Below are 14,427 nucleotides of genomic sequence, written 5' to 3'. Positions count from 1 at the left end.
AAAGAAAAGATTTGAAAACATAAAATTGAATAATTAAAAAATGTGGAGAGTTCACAGTTAGGTTTTGTAAATTAAAAAGTCAATGATCCATTTTTGCTTCTTTTTTTTAATGCCCGAATCAGTGTGATTTTTCAAACAAAATTTTCGTTATCCAAAGAATCATTTTATCAAATTGTCTTTCTAAAAAAATATTACTTCTTTTGAAAACATAAAAATTGAATAATTAAAAAATGTGGAGAGTTCACAGTTAGGTTATGTAAATTAAAAAGTCAATGATTCATTTTTGCTTCTTTTTTTTTTAATGCCCGACTCAATGTGATTTTTCAAACAAAATTTTCGTCGTCCAAAGAATCATTTTATCAAATTGTCTTCCTAAAAAAACATTACTTCTTGTTTTTTTTTGTTACATTACTAATTTACACCTCACTATTTATTGTCTAATATTAAAAAATGATCTTTAAAGTTAAAAAATTAGAGGTTCTCTTGTCTAAATGACACCTTACAATTCATTGTCACAACACTAAAAAATGATCCATGAATTTTGGGAGTTGGGGGCCTCCTCCTTTAAATAGAACAACAAAATAAATAAAATATGAATTCAAATAAAAATCATCATGAAATAAAATTAATGATTTTACATCTCAAAAAATAAATATTAAATAATTATTAATTTTGGGCCTTTTTTTTTTTGGGCCCTAGTTATAGGCCTTAGTGCCTATGCATTGAGCCGGGCTGAACAAGACTAAAATGGAGGTGTTACATCCAAAATGATGGCATTAATTTAAGGATATTATCCACTAATTTGAATACGGATCCATCATTGATAATGCATGGCTTCAACTGACTGCTTTGTTTGTGAAAAACGGGTTGAATATTAAGTTGATAAAGCCCATATAATCGATCATAACCCATCAAATTGAACCAGACTTGTCTTAGTTTTTTTAGCAATTGATGTAACAGGCTGAAATGCAATAAGGATATAATTAGGTTTGGTTTTAAGTTTGTGTAAACATATCTGATTTGAGTATTTTTTAAATATATAAATTATAATATATAATTAAATAAAGTAAGATATATATATATATATATAAATCTTTGCTCTCTACTTGTACTTGATGAGTATTTTAAATATCTTAACCTGTGTTCTCTTTACTGTTTTCAAATCATTTTTAATTTTTAATTTTTTAAAATAATGAAAACGGGTTCTGTTTACTGTTTTTAAAAACAAAAAAAATTGTAAATAAAACTCAAAACAACAAAAAATTATTTTGAGTGTTTTCATCCAAAATAAACTCAAAACACATTTATTTATTTATTTATTCATATTTTATTATTATAATAAAAAAAATATTACAAAATTTATTAACTTTAAAATGTAGATATTTTTTTAATAATTTATAAACATTAAATATTTTTAATTTACTGAATAATCAAATTTATTGAATAAAATATCATTAAAAAATTATTTTCAAAATTTCAAAGAGAACGCGTTTTCTAATTTTTTATTTTGAGAAATGATTTTTCAAAATGACAAAGAAAACGCATTTTCAATTTTCTAAAAACAGACTATCAAAACATAAAAGTGAAAATGAATTCAAAACTCAAAATTGAAAATTAAAAAACAAAGATAACGTAGCCTTATATTCTCTGTGTTTTTTGATACCTAAATTATCTCCTTTGGTACCCAAAGCTATGGAATAAAGCAAGCTTCGAGGATGGTTCTTTACCTTTTCCAAGACATTACTCAATGTTGGTTTTGTTCAATACAAAGCAGACTACTCTATTTTCACTTTTATCCATGGTACTTACATAACTATTTCACTTGTCTATGTCAATGATATTGTCATTTCAAACCATGATAATCTGGTTGTCTCTAGTCAAATTCTATTTGTTAAAATGCTTCCACTTCAAACACTTTGGACAATTGAAGTATTTTCTTGATATTGAAGTTGCCCGATCTACAATTGGCATATTTTTAAATCAACAGAAATATGCTCTTGAAATTCTCTTACACTGGCTTACTTGGGAGCAAACATGTATCCATGCCACTCCACTTTAATCATAATCTGCATACCACATTTGGTGAATTGCTTGCAAACCCCACCCCATATTGTCGCTTAGTGGGTCACTTCTTATATCTCACTGTCACGAGACCAGACATTACATATGTTGTAAATTTTCTTTCTCAATTCATGTCTACACCATGAGATGCTCATTGGCAAACAGCTTTCCATGTGGTCCATTATGTCAAAGTTGCGCCTGACCGTGGTGTTATACATATTTTCTGCACCACTTCTTATGGGCTAGACTCAGTCCAATAGGTTGGCCCAATCACCTAAAGCCCACTAAGCCCAGTCGAACTCGTCAGGCAAGCTCATATATCGCTAAAATCCGAGCTCAGATCGCGAAACCAAGCGAGCTCCCAGCAAAACACCTAACGAGCTTCTAACAACGCTTCAAGCTCACTGGCCTTACCGGTCAGCTAGTCAGTTAAACTATTCAATTCGCTTAACAGCATTGCTGCTGAATAATCGAAAATATGGACCCACCTACTTTATCTGATGCAAATCAGATCTCTGGTAATACGGATCCCCACCCCCGATTTTATGGAGATGATAAGGACATCTTGTCCCCTATGATATCATCTCTACACTTTTGTATTTTATACAATTGCATACACCCCTCACTATAAATAAGGGTCAATAACATTATTGTAGGAGAGAGAACACTGATAATAATATAATGTTACTATATCGGAATATCTAGAGAACAGTCGTGGAGTAGGCATCGTTTTGGCCGAACCACGTAAAACTTCTTTGCGTCATTTTTATTTTGTTCTTCCTCCCTGCACTTTGGCTCATTTTCTCATTACAAGCTTACGAATCACAATCGACTGAATTTGAACATCAACATATGGTCTCTTCTTGGCTGTTGATTCATCACTACAGTTTCAATCTTATTGTGATGTAGATTGGGCCTCATGTCCCACCACCTACCGATCCACTTCAGATTATTGCACTTTTCTCGGAATTAGTCTCATTTCTTGGCACTCCAAAAAACAATCCATCATTTCTCGCTCATTTGCTGAAGCCGAATACCATGGAATGGCTCGTGTTGTTAGTGAAATAATATGGCTACAAACCCTACTACATGAACTTCATTAGCTATCACACCTAGCCAATTTACACTGTGACAATCAAAGCCATTCTTCACATCGCCAACAATCCTGTTTTCCATGAACAAACCAAACATGTTAAAATTGATTGCCACTTCGTTCATGAAAAAAATACAAGAGGGCAAACTCCACACTACCTTTGTTCCATCACCATAACAGATTGTTGATATATTCACCAAAAGTCTTCTCCCTGATTCCTTTGCTTCACTTACATCCAAGCTTCTACACTAGCCCGGTGATATCGCTTGAAGAGGGAGTGTTAGGATATTCTGTTTGCTATCAGAATAGAATAATATCTTCATAGTATTATCTCAATGTATATATTTAACATATTACATTTAGATATATTAAACTTTTCTCCTTTAGAATATTTTCTTCCTGATTTCTCTTTTATAATGCTGGAACAATTATCTTACGGTTTGTATTTTATATTATGAATACTCTCAATAAAAATTAAGTTCATTCAATTACTTTCAAATTAAATTAAAACCTAAGTAAATCAAAATAAGTGGGAAAAAAAATCACCAACAGACTATAAATTGCTGACCGTAGCCATTGGCGGCTGATGATAGGTTCACTCCATAACCCATCATCTAGACATAGAGAAAGAAGTAGAAGAACCCATTCATGATAAAGACTATACAACAAAAATGGAATCTGATTCCCTTAGAACAGGGGGGAGTTAGGATTTTTTATTTGAGGAGCTTCAAAAAAAATTTCCAAACCCTAATGGCTTGCTATTATCACATGGACTTGAGTTTCCTTAGGCTTTCTTAAAAATAAGGCCAAAATGTCATATTGTTGAAAAAAAAAAGGGGGGGGGGGGGTCGTAGGGGGGCAATAAATTTGGGGTTGGGGTGTTGGAAAAAATGCATTATATTTTTAGGCTAAAAAGTCTATTTTTTAAAAAAAAAAAAATTGGGGGGTTGTGCACATGGGCTGGATTCGCCCCTGCCTCAGAGAGAAATGAAGACAACCTATTGAAGATGAAATCTAGAATAGAGATATGGCCATTCATCTTCTTCCCGACTTTTGTGTTTTTTTGTTGATTCGCCGTCATTTTCTTCATTGATGATTCTTCTTTTTTTTTTCATTTTTTATCTTTGTAAATGGACAATAAATTGGGATGAGGTCCCCTTTCGAATTCCCCTTCACCCCAAGCCTCACCCAGTGAAGAGAGGATGTAAATCAAAAAATCAAGTAACCTTAGATTTCGATCCTAAGTGCGTTCACACAAACATGACGAGGCATGGCATTTACAGGAATCACCAAAACCACCCAACTATGCTCCTAGAGGCCCAAGGGGCAAATATTTGCAACCAATTGTCAGAGCGGCCAATGGCTACCATATACAACTAACGGTTTAGGCTTTAAGGGGCTGGTATTCTTTTTCTTTTCATTTATGTTGATAAACTTAGGTTTTAATTTAATTAACATTTAACTTAATATAATTTAATTAAAGTTTAATTAATAGCGTTAGTAACAAAATGGGTGCTTATGTCAGAAAATCCAAACCACAAAGGACCTTTAGAATTATTTTTAAAGCACAAAATTCTCTGCATTAATGACTAAAATCACAGGGTCTAGATGCAATTTACCCTATTAATAATTAAACACTTTTGTTCATAAACTTTTTCAGTTTTTTTTTTATTATGTAAAACACTTTTTTCAATAATCTTCCATATATAGCTACACTAAAAACATGTAGTCCGGTGCCTGTGAGTTTTATACCCTTCGTTTTTTAGATAAGTAGGTTTTTATATGGTTCTATGGGGTTTTTAGGCTTTGTTTGGTATAACTTTTTAGTTGGGTTCAATTGCTGGCAGTCAAAAAAAAAACTCCAAATATTTGGGATAATTTTAAAAAAATATTTTTTTTAATGAGAAATCGGCCCATTTTTGGTGCTTCTAACAGCACTTTTTGTTGAATTTCTTATTTCTAGGTTTTTTTAAAAATCAGCTTTTTATATTAATAAATCAAACAATCTAAGGGTTTTTTATATTTTGGCTTTTAAAAACCTTATTAAACTTAAGTTCCACTGATGTGGATCGTGCTACATTAGCGTATTTGAACAAGCACGGTAAAAAGAATTTGAAGATATAATCGTAGTGATCGGTGTTTGGTCTTATGGGCGTAGAGTTTGCATATGGTGTCTGTTTTCAACTCATAATATATGTTTTTGGGGTAGCTCAATAAGCCGTATTAAACTAACCACTTTGCTACTACTATTATCTTGTTTTAGTCATTTTAAATTGTCTTTTATGATTATTTATGATTTTTTTATTTTATGTTTGGGTTATGTTTTTATTTTGGGCCTATTCTGTAAGGCACAATCTATTTAGAGTTTGTAACCCATTACGGCATCATATTTAAACACTTTTTCGATCATTGTAGGATGGTTGTTTTTGGAAATAAGAGTTGACGATCTTTTTCCATATTGACAATTCGAGTGTTGAGTGTGTAACAAATTCTGAGTTGTTACGTCAAACAAATTTTTAATGTCCTATTCTTATTTTAATTAATAACATTTATCATCATTTATAAAACAAAAATAACATTAAGAAAGTTTCTTAAATGATCAAAACAGACACTAAATTGTTTTTTAAATAATTTTTTATAGAAATATCTGTTAAAGCAATTCTCATGATAACGGAAATTTCATAATATTTTCGGAAGGGCACTTATTCAAGTGACTACGAGACCACCACGTACACTCAAAACATCTTCATCTTCGGAGCAAGTTCACATACTAAAATTTACATATTTATTTAGTATGTGTAGTCTATGGATTATTACGGATGTTGGATGAGTTACGTCTTTCTTGAGTTGCGTGCCCAAAAAGCCTCCTCAAATGCTCAGCAAGAATCAATATTGGACTTGGCACTGACGATGCCGAAGATTCTCCAGGTGTGTTCTCTGCAGTATCAATGAGGGATCGACTTCTGATCATATCAACCTCTCCTTCTTCATTCATCATCACCATGTTGCACGGAATTTTCTCAGCGTAGTATTCTCTATACTTTTGGAAATGCCTGTTAATCAAGCCGTATATACATCCAAGATCGTTATGGTTTATAGCCAACTAGAACAACCAAAACTAGAGATAATAACAAGTTGAAACCCATAAATTCAGTAGAAAGAACAGATCTTGATGTTAATGCATAATTGTAAAAGTCGCATATAGTCATTAAAACTGATCACTTTGTCTAGTTTTACCAATTTAACATGTTGGTGGAAAAATCGGCTAATTTGATAGATTAATTTGACTATTTTATACACATGTTCATTCTCTTTTTCTTAAATCGATCGAACTGATTCATCATCCAATTGTAATAGCTATATATAGTTTATAATGTACTGTATAAGATCAATATTAAATATTCGGGAAATGTAATTACCTATCAAACACTACAAGAGTTGGATGAAAGCTTATGATGTGCTCCACGGCAAGAAGCTCTATAGGATAGCCCATTTCAGTTCTCATTTTGGGTTTTACCTACAGTTCATGAAGAGATTCTCAGAGTTGAATGCGAACTTGCGAAGTAAAGTCATTAGAGGTTTCACCTGTAACGAATTAAGGGACTTTTTTCGTATTGTTGTAGTGCATTGTGAAAATAATATTAATACAGAAAATATTAAATATATAAGAAAGCATGCAATCTTATGATTTATTAATGTTAAAAGCAAATAGCATAATATAAATATATATATATATATATATATATATACCCCGTGTTGCTGGCAAAGCTGTATCAATCGTTGAACTTTCTGATACTTGACATCGCTTTTCCACTCACTTTTTGGCATTATAGATGACAAATCTTCAAGATCCATGGTCCAAATGTCCGACCATGTCTTCGAAGAGACTGAACACACCAAAATTAAGATCAACAAACACAGCATATATATATAATTATCAATTTTCGATCAAGATATATATATATATGTATGTATGTACACTGACGTGGAATGTTGAGCCAGGGCATGAGGCCAAGGAGGGTAACGCTGCAACAAGCATTCAATTCGATGTTCTTGAGAACCCATTCCAGTGGCTCCATTGTAAACTCCTTGAGCCCATCCATGACGATGACCACATGCTTTGGATGCTCTTCCTGGAAGATCACTGAATCAATCATTTCCTTTATTTTGCTCTCCTCTTTCTGAAGATACTGGCCCGTGTTTTATGTGAATGGTTGATCAGTCGCCACTCACCAGTTTTGAAAGATTGAAAGAGCTGAAGAGTGAAGAGAGGATTGTTGGAAGCTCCTCTTGATGCTTATATACACGGTGGTTGTTTTGTTGGTATGGCTAGGAAGGAAACATGTCGATAGAACCGAGAGTCAACTTGGTGTACGTGAACGGTGCTGCTGAGGCAACGTACGAAAATGCCAAGCTTCTGGAGCTTTGGGCTTAACGTACATATATGCATATATTGGTTGATTTACCTCTCTTAGTTTAAGGTGCTTTTGTTTGAATCTTATCTCTACAAGACACAAATATCAGCATAGGTAATTAAGTCCGGGCAAGGAAATATGTATGTGCCTCCATAAATTATATATGAACTATTTTATGATAATTTTAAATTTAATAGTTATTAATGAATCACAATATTTTGTAAAAAATTTTACTCATTATACTTCAAGCTAGTTAGGTAAACTAGGAAATCGGATGTTGTGTCACCCACCTTATTATTACTTTAAAAAAATCTCTTAATAGATCTAGTAATTTTTAGAGCAAATCGCTATGACATTATTTTAGAATTATATCTAATTCATAAAGTTTCGGTAAAATGTAATAGTTTATTTTGTGTATCAAATGTAAAGGTGAACAAGAGTTCGGGTTAATCGAACTAACCAAATTCAACCGACAAGTTTGATAAGTTCAGTTTACTTTAAGATTTTCGATTATTTAATTCAGTTCGATTATTAGTTCCAATTCAATTCAGTTATTTTTCCCAAAATTTTCAATTATTCGGTTCAATTTTTTTGATATTATTAACCAAAAAATCAAACCGAACTAACAACCTAACCTTTTTTTATTAGGTTCGATCCAATTTTTTTGGTAAGAATTTCAATTCGGTTTTCGATTCACTTACAACGGCTCAAAATTCAATTAATTTAGTTTCAATTATTTTCATTAGCTTAGATAATTCGATAGATTTAATTCGGTTATATACCTCAATTTGATTAGTAATTTTCGATCGATTCAATTTAATTATAACCAATTATACACCCCTAATCAAATGTTATTGATCATTTCTATAAATAAGCAGCTATTCCCCGAAAAAAGAATTATAATTTATAACTGTAACAGATTATTTTTATAAAAGAGCAGTTACAACGTATGATTAATTTGTAACTGTTGATTGTTTAGCCACATATAAAACTATCCAATCTATTTGAAAAGGGACTGAATTTAACTTTTCATTTCTCCTAATTTTCTATGTTTTACTCCACTTTCTCTCCGTTTCTTCTCCTCTTCCTTCTCAATTCTATTCTAAAGATGCTAAATTCAAGACTAGGCCTTGACAAATTCTCTTGGGGTAATAGGTTTCAAAATGAAATTCTCCATGGCCCAAGCTATGGGGCAGATAAATAACTCCCATCATGTTGTGTCTTACCAACATGCATCAACAGTCCTTGAATCCTATTTTGAGAGGAGCCAATCAAGTTGCTCCACACGTAAGCAAACGCATTTCGTTTAGATTTTGTTTTATTTTAAACACATTATACTAAAACACAACCATTGATGTCACAATAAAATTGTTATTTCTTTACTATAACGTCAGAAATCATAAATTCAAATTAAAAAAAAAAATTTAACTTCTTCAGTTGTGTTTTTCTTGAACAAAATATATAAAAGAATATTTTGAAAAATGGAAACATCAAACACACTTGTATAATAAAATAGGTGCGGGTTACTGCAAATGTAAAAGACAAATGGCGAATGCCATTGTTTCTCATTTTGATATGCTAAATAGAAACCCACGCCTTTTCACACCATTTGCTGAATCGTTGTGAGAGCGATTCTAATAGACAGTGCCACACCTCCTTCAATATCAATCCCCCCCCCCACCAAATTCATTCATACAGCCAATGCGTCAGGCAAATAGTGGGAAATTATATAATCTAAGCATATTTCTATGTACTAAAATATTTTGACTAGACTAACCTTAAACGGAAGTCTGTAGAACTTTACAGCGGAAAAATATACAAAGGGGGCAAAACTAATAAATAATCCGTGACATAGTGTCATATTCCCGCAATGAGAAGAGCAGGCTAGATGCAGTTTCAAGGGTCAAATATCCGTCCGTTTGCAAGTATAGGAAGTTCCCTATCAGTAAACATCTATCCTAAGCAAAATAAATAGAAAGTATGTTCACCAAAATGAATCGTAACTGCTTAGCGTAAACCTCCTGCAGCCACAGGACGCACCGAAGAGCGAAGGTTCGGCTTATGTCCAGTACTTGAAGGTCCGTTTCTGTTTGACGTCAAATCAGTTCTCCTGCTCCTCTTACTGTTTGGATGGCCTTCACCATTGGACCTGTTCATGGCGGCCAATAATTTTGAGCTTCTGCCGCCAGGCATGGCTTTCAATAGTTTAACAGCCTGCTTTCTCTCTGGATCATCCAGATCCTTGTTCAGTTGTCTTTTACAAGGAACCTGTTTCTCAGATATCCGAAGACTCCTCGGGACAGAATAAGCCTCTACTGAAATCCAAGTCCAATTCATGAAGTTAAACTCTAATAAGCTCATCATAAACTGCATAAATACAGAAATGAAACTAACCAGATTTCAATTTACCTGGACGCTCATCTGCATATATGTCCGGACTAGGAGACCTTGGGGGAGTTGGACTGATATTGGTACTGCTTTTAACTTTGCTGGCCTCCGGGTTACCATCTCTAAGATCAGGAGAGACCCTTCTTTCAACATTGCATGACATTCCACTGGAAAAATTATTCAGGCCCTCTGGCTGTGGGACAACTACACTGGGAGAATCATCTTTACCCTCATTACCTTCAACACGATCATGTCTCCATTCATTATGAGACGGGGGAGAATTTCCAGTTGTATCCTCTCTGGCCTCAATGAGGCCAGAAGAATGATTGTAATGCATGGCAGGTGATGACATACAGATGTGATCCATGCTGTCTAAAACTGACTTGGGTGAATTGTTGGAAAAATATGAACTAAAGGATGACTTTTCTGTTTCTATAAAACTTGAAAACCATGGTGTGCCCTGCTTTGCGTAGAACAGAATGTAGGCTTCCTGAGAAAGTGCAAATTCCTCTGCAACTCTGGTAACCTAAAAAGAATTGCTAGGAGTCAAAATACCTCCAAACTGATAAAAATATCAATCAAGACTGGATGACTTTCTAAGCATGGCATTTGCCATTCACATGTTCCCTCATAGGAGTTACAAGCAAATTTAACCAGATCAAACTCAAATAAGCATCACTTTTAACACGCATAGAATTACAAGAGGAAGTAGTAAACTTCACTACTGATGGGAAAGCAGTCCAAAAATTTTGCCATTACATGCTCAAAAAACTGCGATTCAGACAAACTAAGATAGCCATCAGTTATGCAAATTGGTCTATAACCAATCCTATAACTTGATATTATCCAGCAAATATAATGCAAAAGCTCAAACAAAAGCATAATAACCAAGTACCTTGGAATCGTCCAACCGGTACCATGCATCAGGACCACAACGAATTAAGCAATAGTAATGACCCGATGTGGATGAAAATCCAATGTGCACAATAATTGCATAAAGATCATACTTCAATTCCACCTATTGAAAAAATAAGGGATCTTATCAGAAATAAATACAAAACAGAAACAAAATCAAAGCCAATACCACACATTAAGAAGCTTTCAAAGCCATTCACCATTAGCACTCAGTACCACAAAATGCAATTGAGTCAAGTGAAACATCTTGTAAAATGTATCACATCATGCTCCTATTTATGTGGTTCAGTTTCCTTGGAGAGAGTTTTCAAATGGTGGCTTTGGCATCAGTGACAAACATGTTTGTTAATAAATTATTGGTATCAAATCTATCCACTCACATTATTATTCTGATCGCCACCAGTGTAGTAAGGAAGTAAGTCTAGCTCCAGTGGGAACTCCACATGCTTGTCAATTTTCTCAACATAAGAGCCATTGTTCTTAAATCTCTTCAAGTGGAACATAGCAACTGAAGGAACCTGGTCCAATAAAAGCTGTTTCTCCACTGACACTTCTTGTTTGCACTTTTCACAAGTAAACTTTATATCTTGATCTGCAATCTTTTCCACCTTGGTGAAAGATTCCAGAGCACTGGGAAGAGTATCAGCATCCTCAATCTCCAAACTCAGGTCAATCAATGGCTCATATGTCTCGGAACAATAACCACAGTTGCAGCATTGGAGCTGGAATTGAAGCACAAGCAATCAGCAACAAGTTACAATTATATACAATAAACAAAAATATAAATTCTTGTGTTGTTCAGTCTTAGCTTTAGTAATTAACCTCATTGTTTGTTTAATATAAAGAAGAGAGGACAGCACAAGTCACTTTTAAATTCATACTTTGCTAAGTAGACGACCACCAAAAACCTGCTTGACCAAGTTCTCATCTGCTAAAGGCAAAGCAGCATCCTTCATCATAGAACAAGTACAACAGGTCTCAAGTCTATCTAACAAGCATTGCAGGAATTCATGAGCATCTTCTTGCTGGGATCTCTGGAAATTACATGATATATCTGGTGTTTATAGGGTCAAGAATCACAAATGTCACGAGAAACTAGATAATATGGCACCAGAAGTTATCTGATTAGTATGTTTTTCATTGATATAGTCACCAAAACCACATTATTAAATCCTAAAATAAAATGCAAATAAGACCAACCTGTGGAGCCAATTTATTATAAACCACAACTAGACATTAGAATTGAAAAGGATACAGCTTAAATTGTCAACAAGCTTCCCCGGGGAGACAACCCTGCCTGTAGAAGCTAGCAGCAGTTCAAAGAGGTCGTGAAGAGCACAGACAACACAGAACCCTCTACTGTCCCCTGCAAATTCCACTCCCAAAATCATTATCATGATGATGATAAATGAAAAAGTGTGAACAATCTTCCACACTTATTAACCACGCAGAGCCAAGTGAGATGCAACATGCATGACCGAGGTATTTAATCTTACGTTCACAAGGTTTTGGATGACTGTACAACCTAAGACCCCGGACAAGGGGCACCGTGTGCGTAAAACATTGTAAGACTGCATTCAGAAAGCATGTGTTGCCCAAATTTGCAAGCCCTGCACCCTACAAAATTCACAAACGATGAAACTTGAAAATCGCAAATTCTAAAAATCAATAAATAATGAGGTACAAAGATTTAGAATAAAATTATACCACCATAGGCAGATTGGCTTCATAGAAACAACCTAATTCGGAGGACTTAGCATCTGAACCTGAAAACCATGTCTCAGAGCAACCCCACTCCGAGGCAGAAGGCTTGTTGTCAGATGTCAAACGCCAATCACGCCAACCCGACGCCACGGCGCGACGGCGGGAGTCCCAGGGCGTCGACGACCAATGAGAAAAGGAGTTGGACGGAACATTCTTCACCGCCGAAGAATGCGAAGAGTCAGCGCTGAGGTACAAAGCGAAATCGGATTGACCATCAACAGTTCCGTCGCAGCAAGTCGAGACCGAATCGAAATTCGACGAGCGATCGCGATTCAACTCGGACGGATGCGCCGCAGAGTCGAGCAGATCGACGAGGGTTTGCGTCGGGCATAAATTGCGCGAAGACTCGTCTAGGGCTTGATTTGAATCGGAAGGTGGAGGATCAAATTCTTGTTCCGCGAGGCAAGCGTCCATTGATTGCGATGCAGATCAAGGCGAGAGAGACACAGAATTGGGGAATCGAAAATGAGGGTTTTGAAGGTGCGGTTTTTGGGGGAAAACCCAAGTGGAGGGAAAACTGAAAAGGCAGGAGAATTGGGGATTCGAAAATTAGGGTTTAGTATTATAATTTGGGAGGGAGCTGAAGAAGAGAGAGCCGAGAGGGAAGCAGAAAATTTTCAATTCGAACCGCTGTTGCTGCGAAATAGAGTTTGGGTTTGAAAATGGAGGGAAATTCGCCCCCAAATGGAATTTCGATTTTCCGCCTCGCACGCGTCAATGATTTAGATTTGAGGGCGAAGAAGAGTTTGTCGCCGCTGTTGCTATTGGAGCGTCGCTGTTACTTTCTGTTCTCCCCACTTTTTTAAGATTTTAACTTTAAAGCAAGCCGTGTGTGTAGAACGTAGAACGTAGAACGTAGAACGTAGAATGTAGAATGTAGATCCATCCCATGATATATAATATAACGTGGACATATGCTTAACTTAATACACTTTTTTAAAGTAAAAGAATATTAAATAATAAACAACCTTTAACGCTGTTTTAAATTCTTAATAGAATAATATAATGTTCTTCATTATAAATTTAAACAAAATAAAGGATATAATAATTACTGTGATAATTGTAATCTAAAATTCAAATTTATATAAGATTATAACTCTTAATTTGAGTATGATTAAGATTTCAAATTTGATTATGATTAGGATTTATTTCAACTGAAAACTTATCTTCTTGATTCATCTTTTGACCAGAATATATATAATTTTTTGTGTATATTTACATATGAGTATTAAGTCTATAGATAGGTACCCAATATTCTACCCATATTTTTTCCTAATTTAGCATTTTTCATGTTAAATTCTGTATTTATTTATGTATTTGATATTTTGATTTTGGTTTGTTTTCGACCTAAAATCCTAACAATTAGGATAAAGGAGTAGAAAAGAATACAAAAAGTAAATTTTCTTCTAAAGTTTTTTTCTTTCATACTTCATGGCTCTCACAAACCTCTGTTTAATTATAGGATTACAAAATCCTAGAGCTACAAACAACTTAATTACAAAATAAATAAAAATTAATTTTAAGAATTATAACTTAAGGAAATATGTAAAGGTTATTGAATATGAAGGGATTATGGATATACAAACTTTAATTTCATAAAACTCCCCCTTGGATGTCAATTTTTTTAAAATAAATATACTTTATTAAAACCTTATTAGGAAAAACATTATGGGATAAAAACATAGTGAAAGAAAAATAGTACATCATCCCTTATTTTAAAAAAATTGGCTCATTATAAAGCTTGCCAAGAAAGCACATTGGGATAAAAAATTGGTTAAGAAAAAGAGTATA

At 34.1% G+C, this 14,427-nt stretch overlaps 1 protein-coding gene across 2 annotated transcripts; it reads right to left on the bottom strand.

Moving 5' to 3' along the window:
* Positions 1-9,153: 9,153 nt before the first annotated feature.
* Positions 9,154-13,463, bottom strand: LOC127812443 (ubiquitin carboxyl-terminal hydrolase 21-like). Of its 2 annotated transcripts, none has more exons than XM_052352821.1 (8): positions 12,580-13,463; positions 12,369-12,489; positions 12,128-12,238; positions 11,754-11,926; positions 11,253-11,594; positions 10,853-10,975; positions 9,979-10,483; positions 9,154-9,884 (listed from the first exon to the last, which is right to left on the bottom strand). In XM_052352821.1, the coding sequence occupies exons 1-8, from the start codon at positions 13,048-13,050 to the stop codon at positions 9,577-9,579; spliced, it is 2,154 nt and encodes a 717-aa protein (XP_052208781.1). In that variant the 5' UTR covers positions 13,051-13,463; the 3' UTR covers positions 9,154-9,576. The 2 variants fall into 2 exon arrangements, with proteins under 2 accessions (XP_052208781.1, XP_052208782.1); XM_052352822.1 differs by having other exon boundaries at positions 9,154-9,881.
* Between the last annotated feature and the right edge of the window lie 964 nt (positions 13,464-14,427).

This window comes from Diospyros lotus, chromosome 11, assembly GCF_014633365.1.
Source record: "Diospyros lotus cultivar Yz01 chromosome 11, ASM1463336v1, whole genome shotgun sequence".
Taxonomy (NCBI): domain Eukaryota; kingdom Viridiplantae; phylum Streptophyta; class Magnoliopsida; order Ericales; family Ebenaceae; genus Diospyros; species Diospyros lotus.
Note: the sequence above shows the minus strand (reverse complement) of the source record. Positions and strands in the feature narration are given on the sequence as shown.

What these genes read in the sequence shown, in the direction of transcription:
- LOC127812443 (XM_052352821.1), bottom strand. Translation starts at nt 13,050, where the DNA reads ATGGACGCTTGCCTCGCGGAACAAGAATTTGATCCTCCACCTTCCGAT. An exon ending in GCTTGTTGACAATTTAAGCT is followed by an intron (nt 11,927 to 12,127) that starts GTATCCTTTTCA and finishes TATAAACACCAG; the next exon opens with ATATATCATGTAATTTCCAG. An exon ending in ATATGCAGATGAGCGTCCAG is followed by an intron (nt 9,885 to 9,978) that starts GTAAATTGAAAT and finishes CTTGGATTTCAG; the next exon opens with TAGAGGCTTATTCTGTCCCG.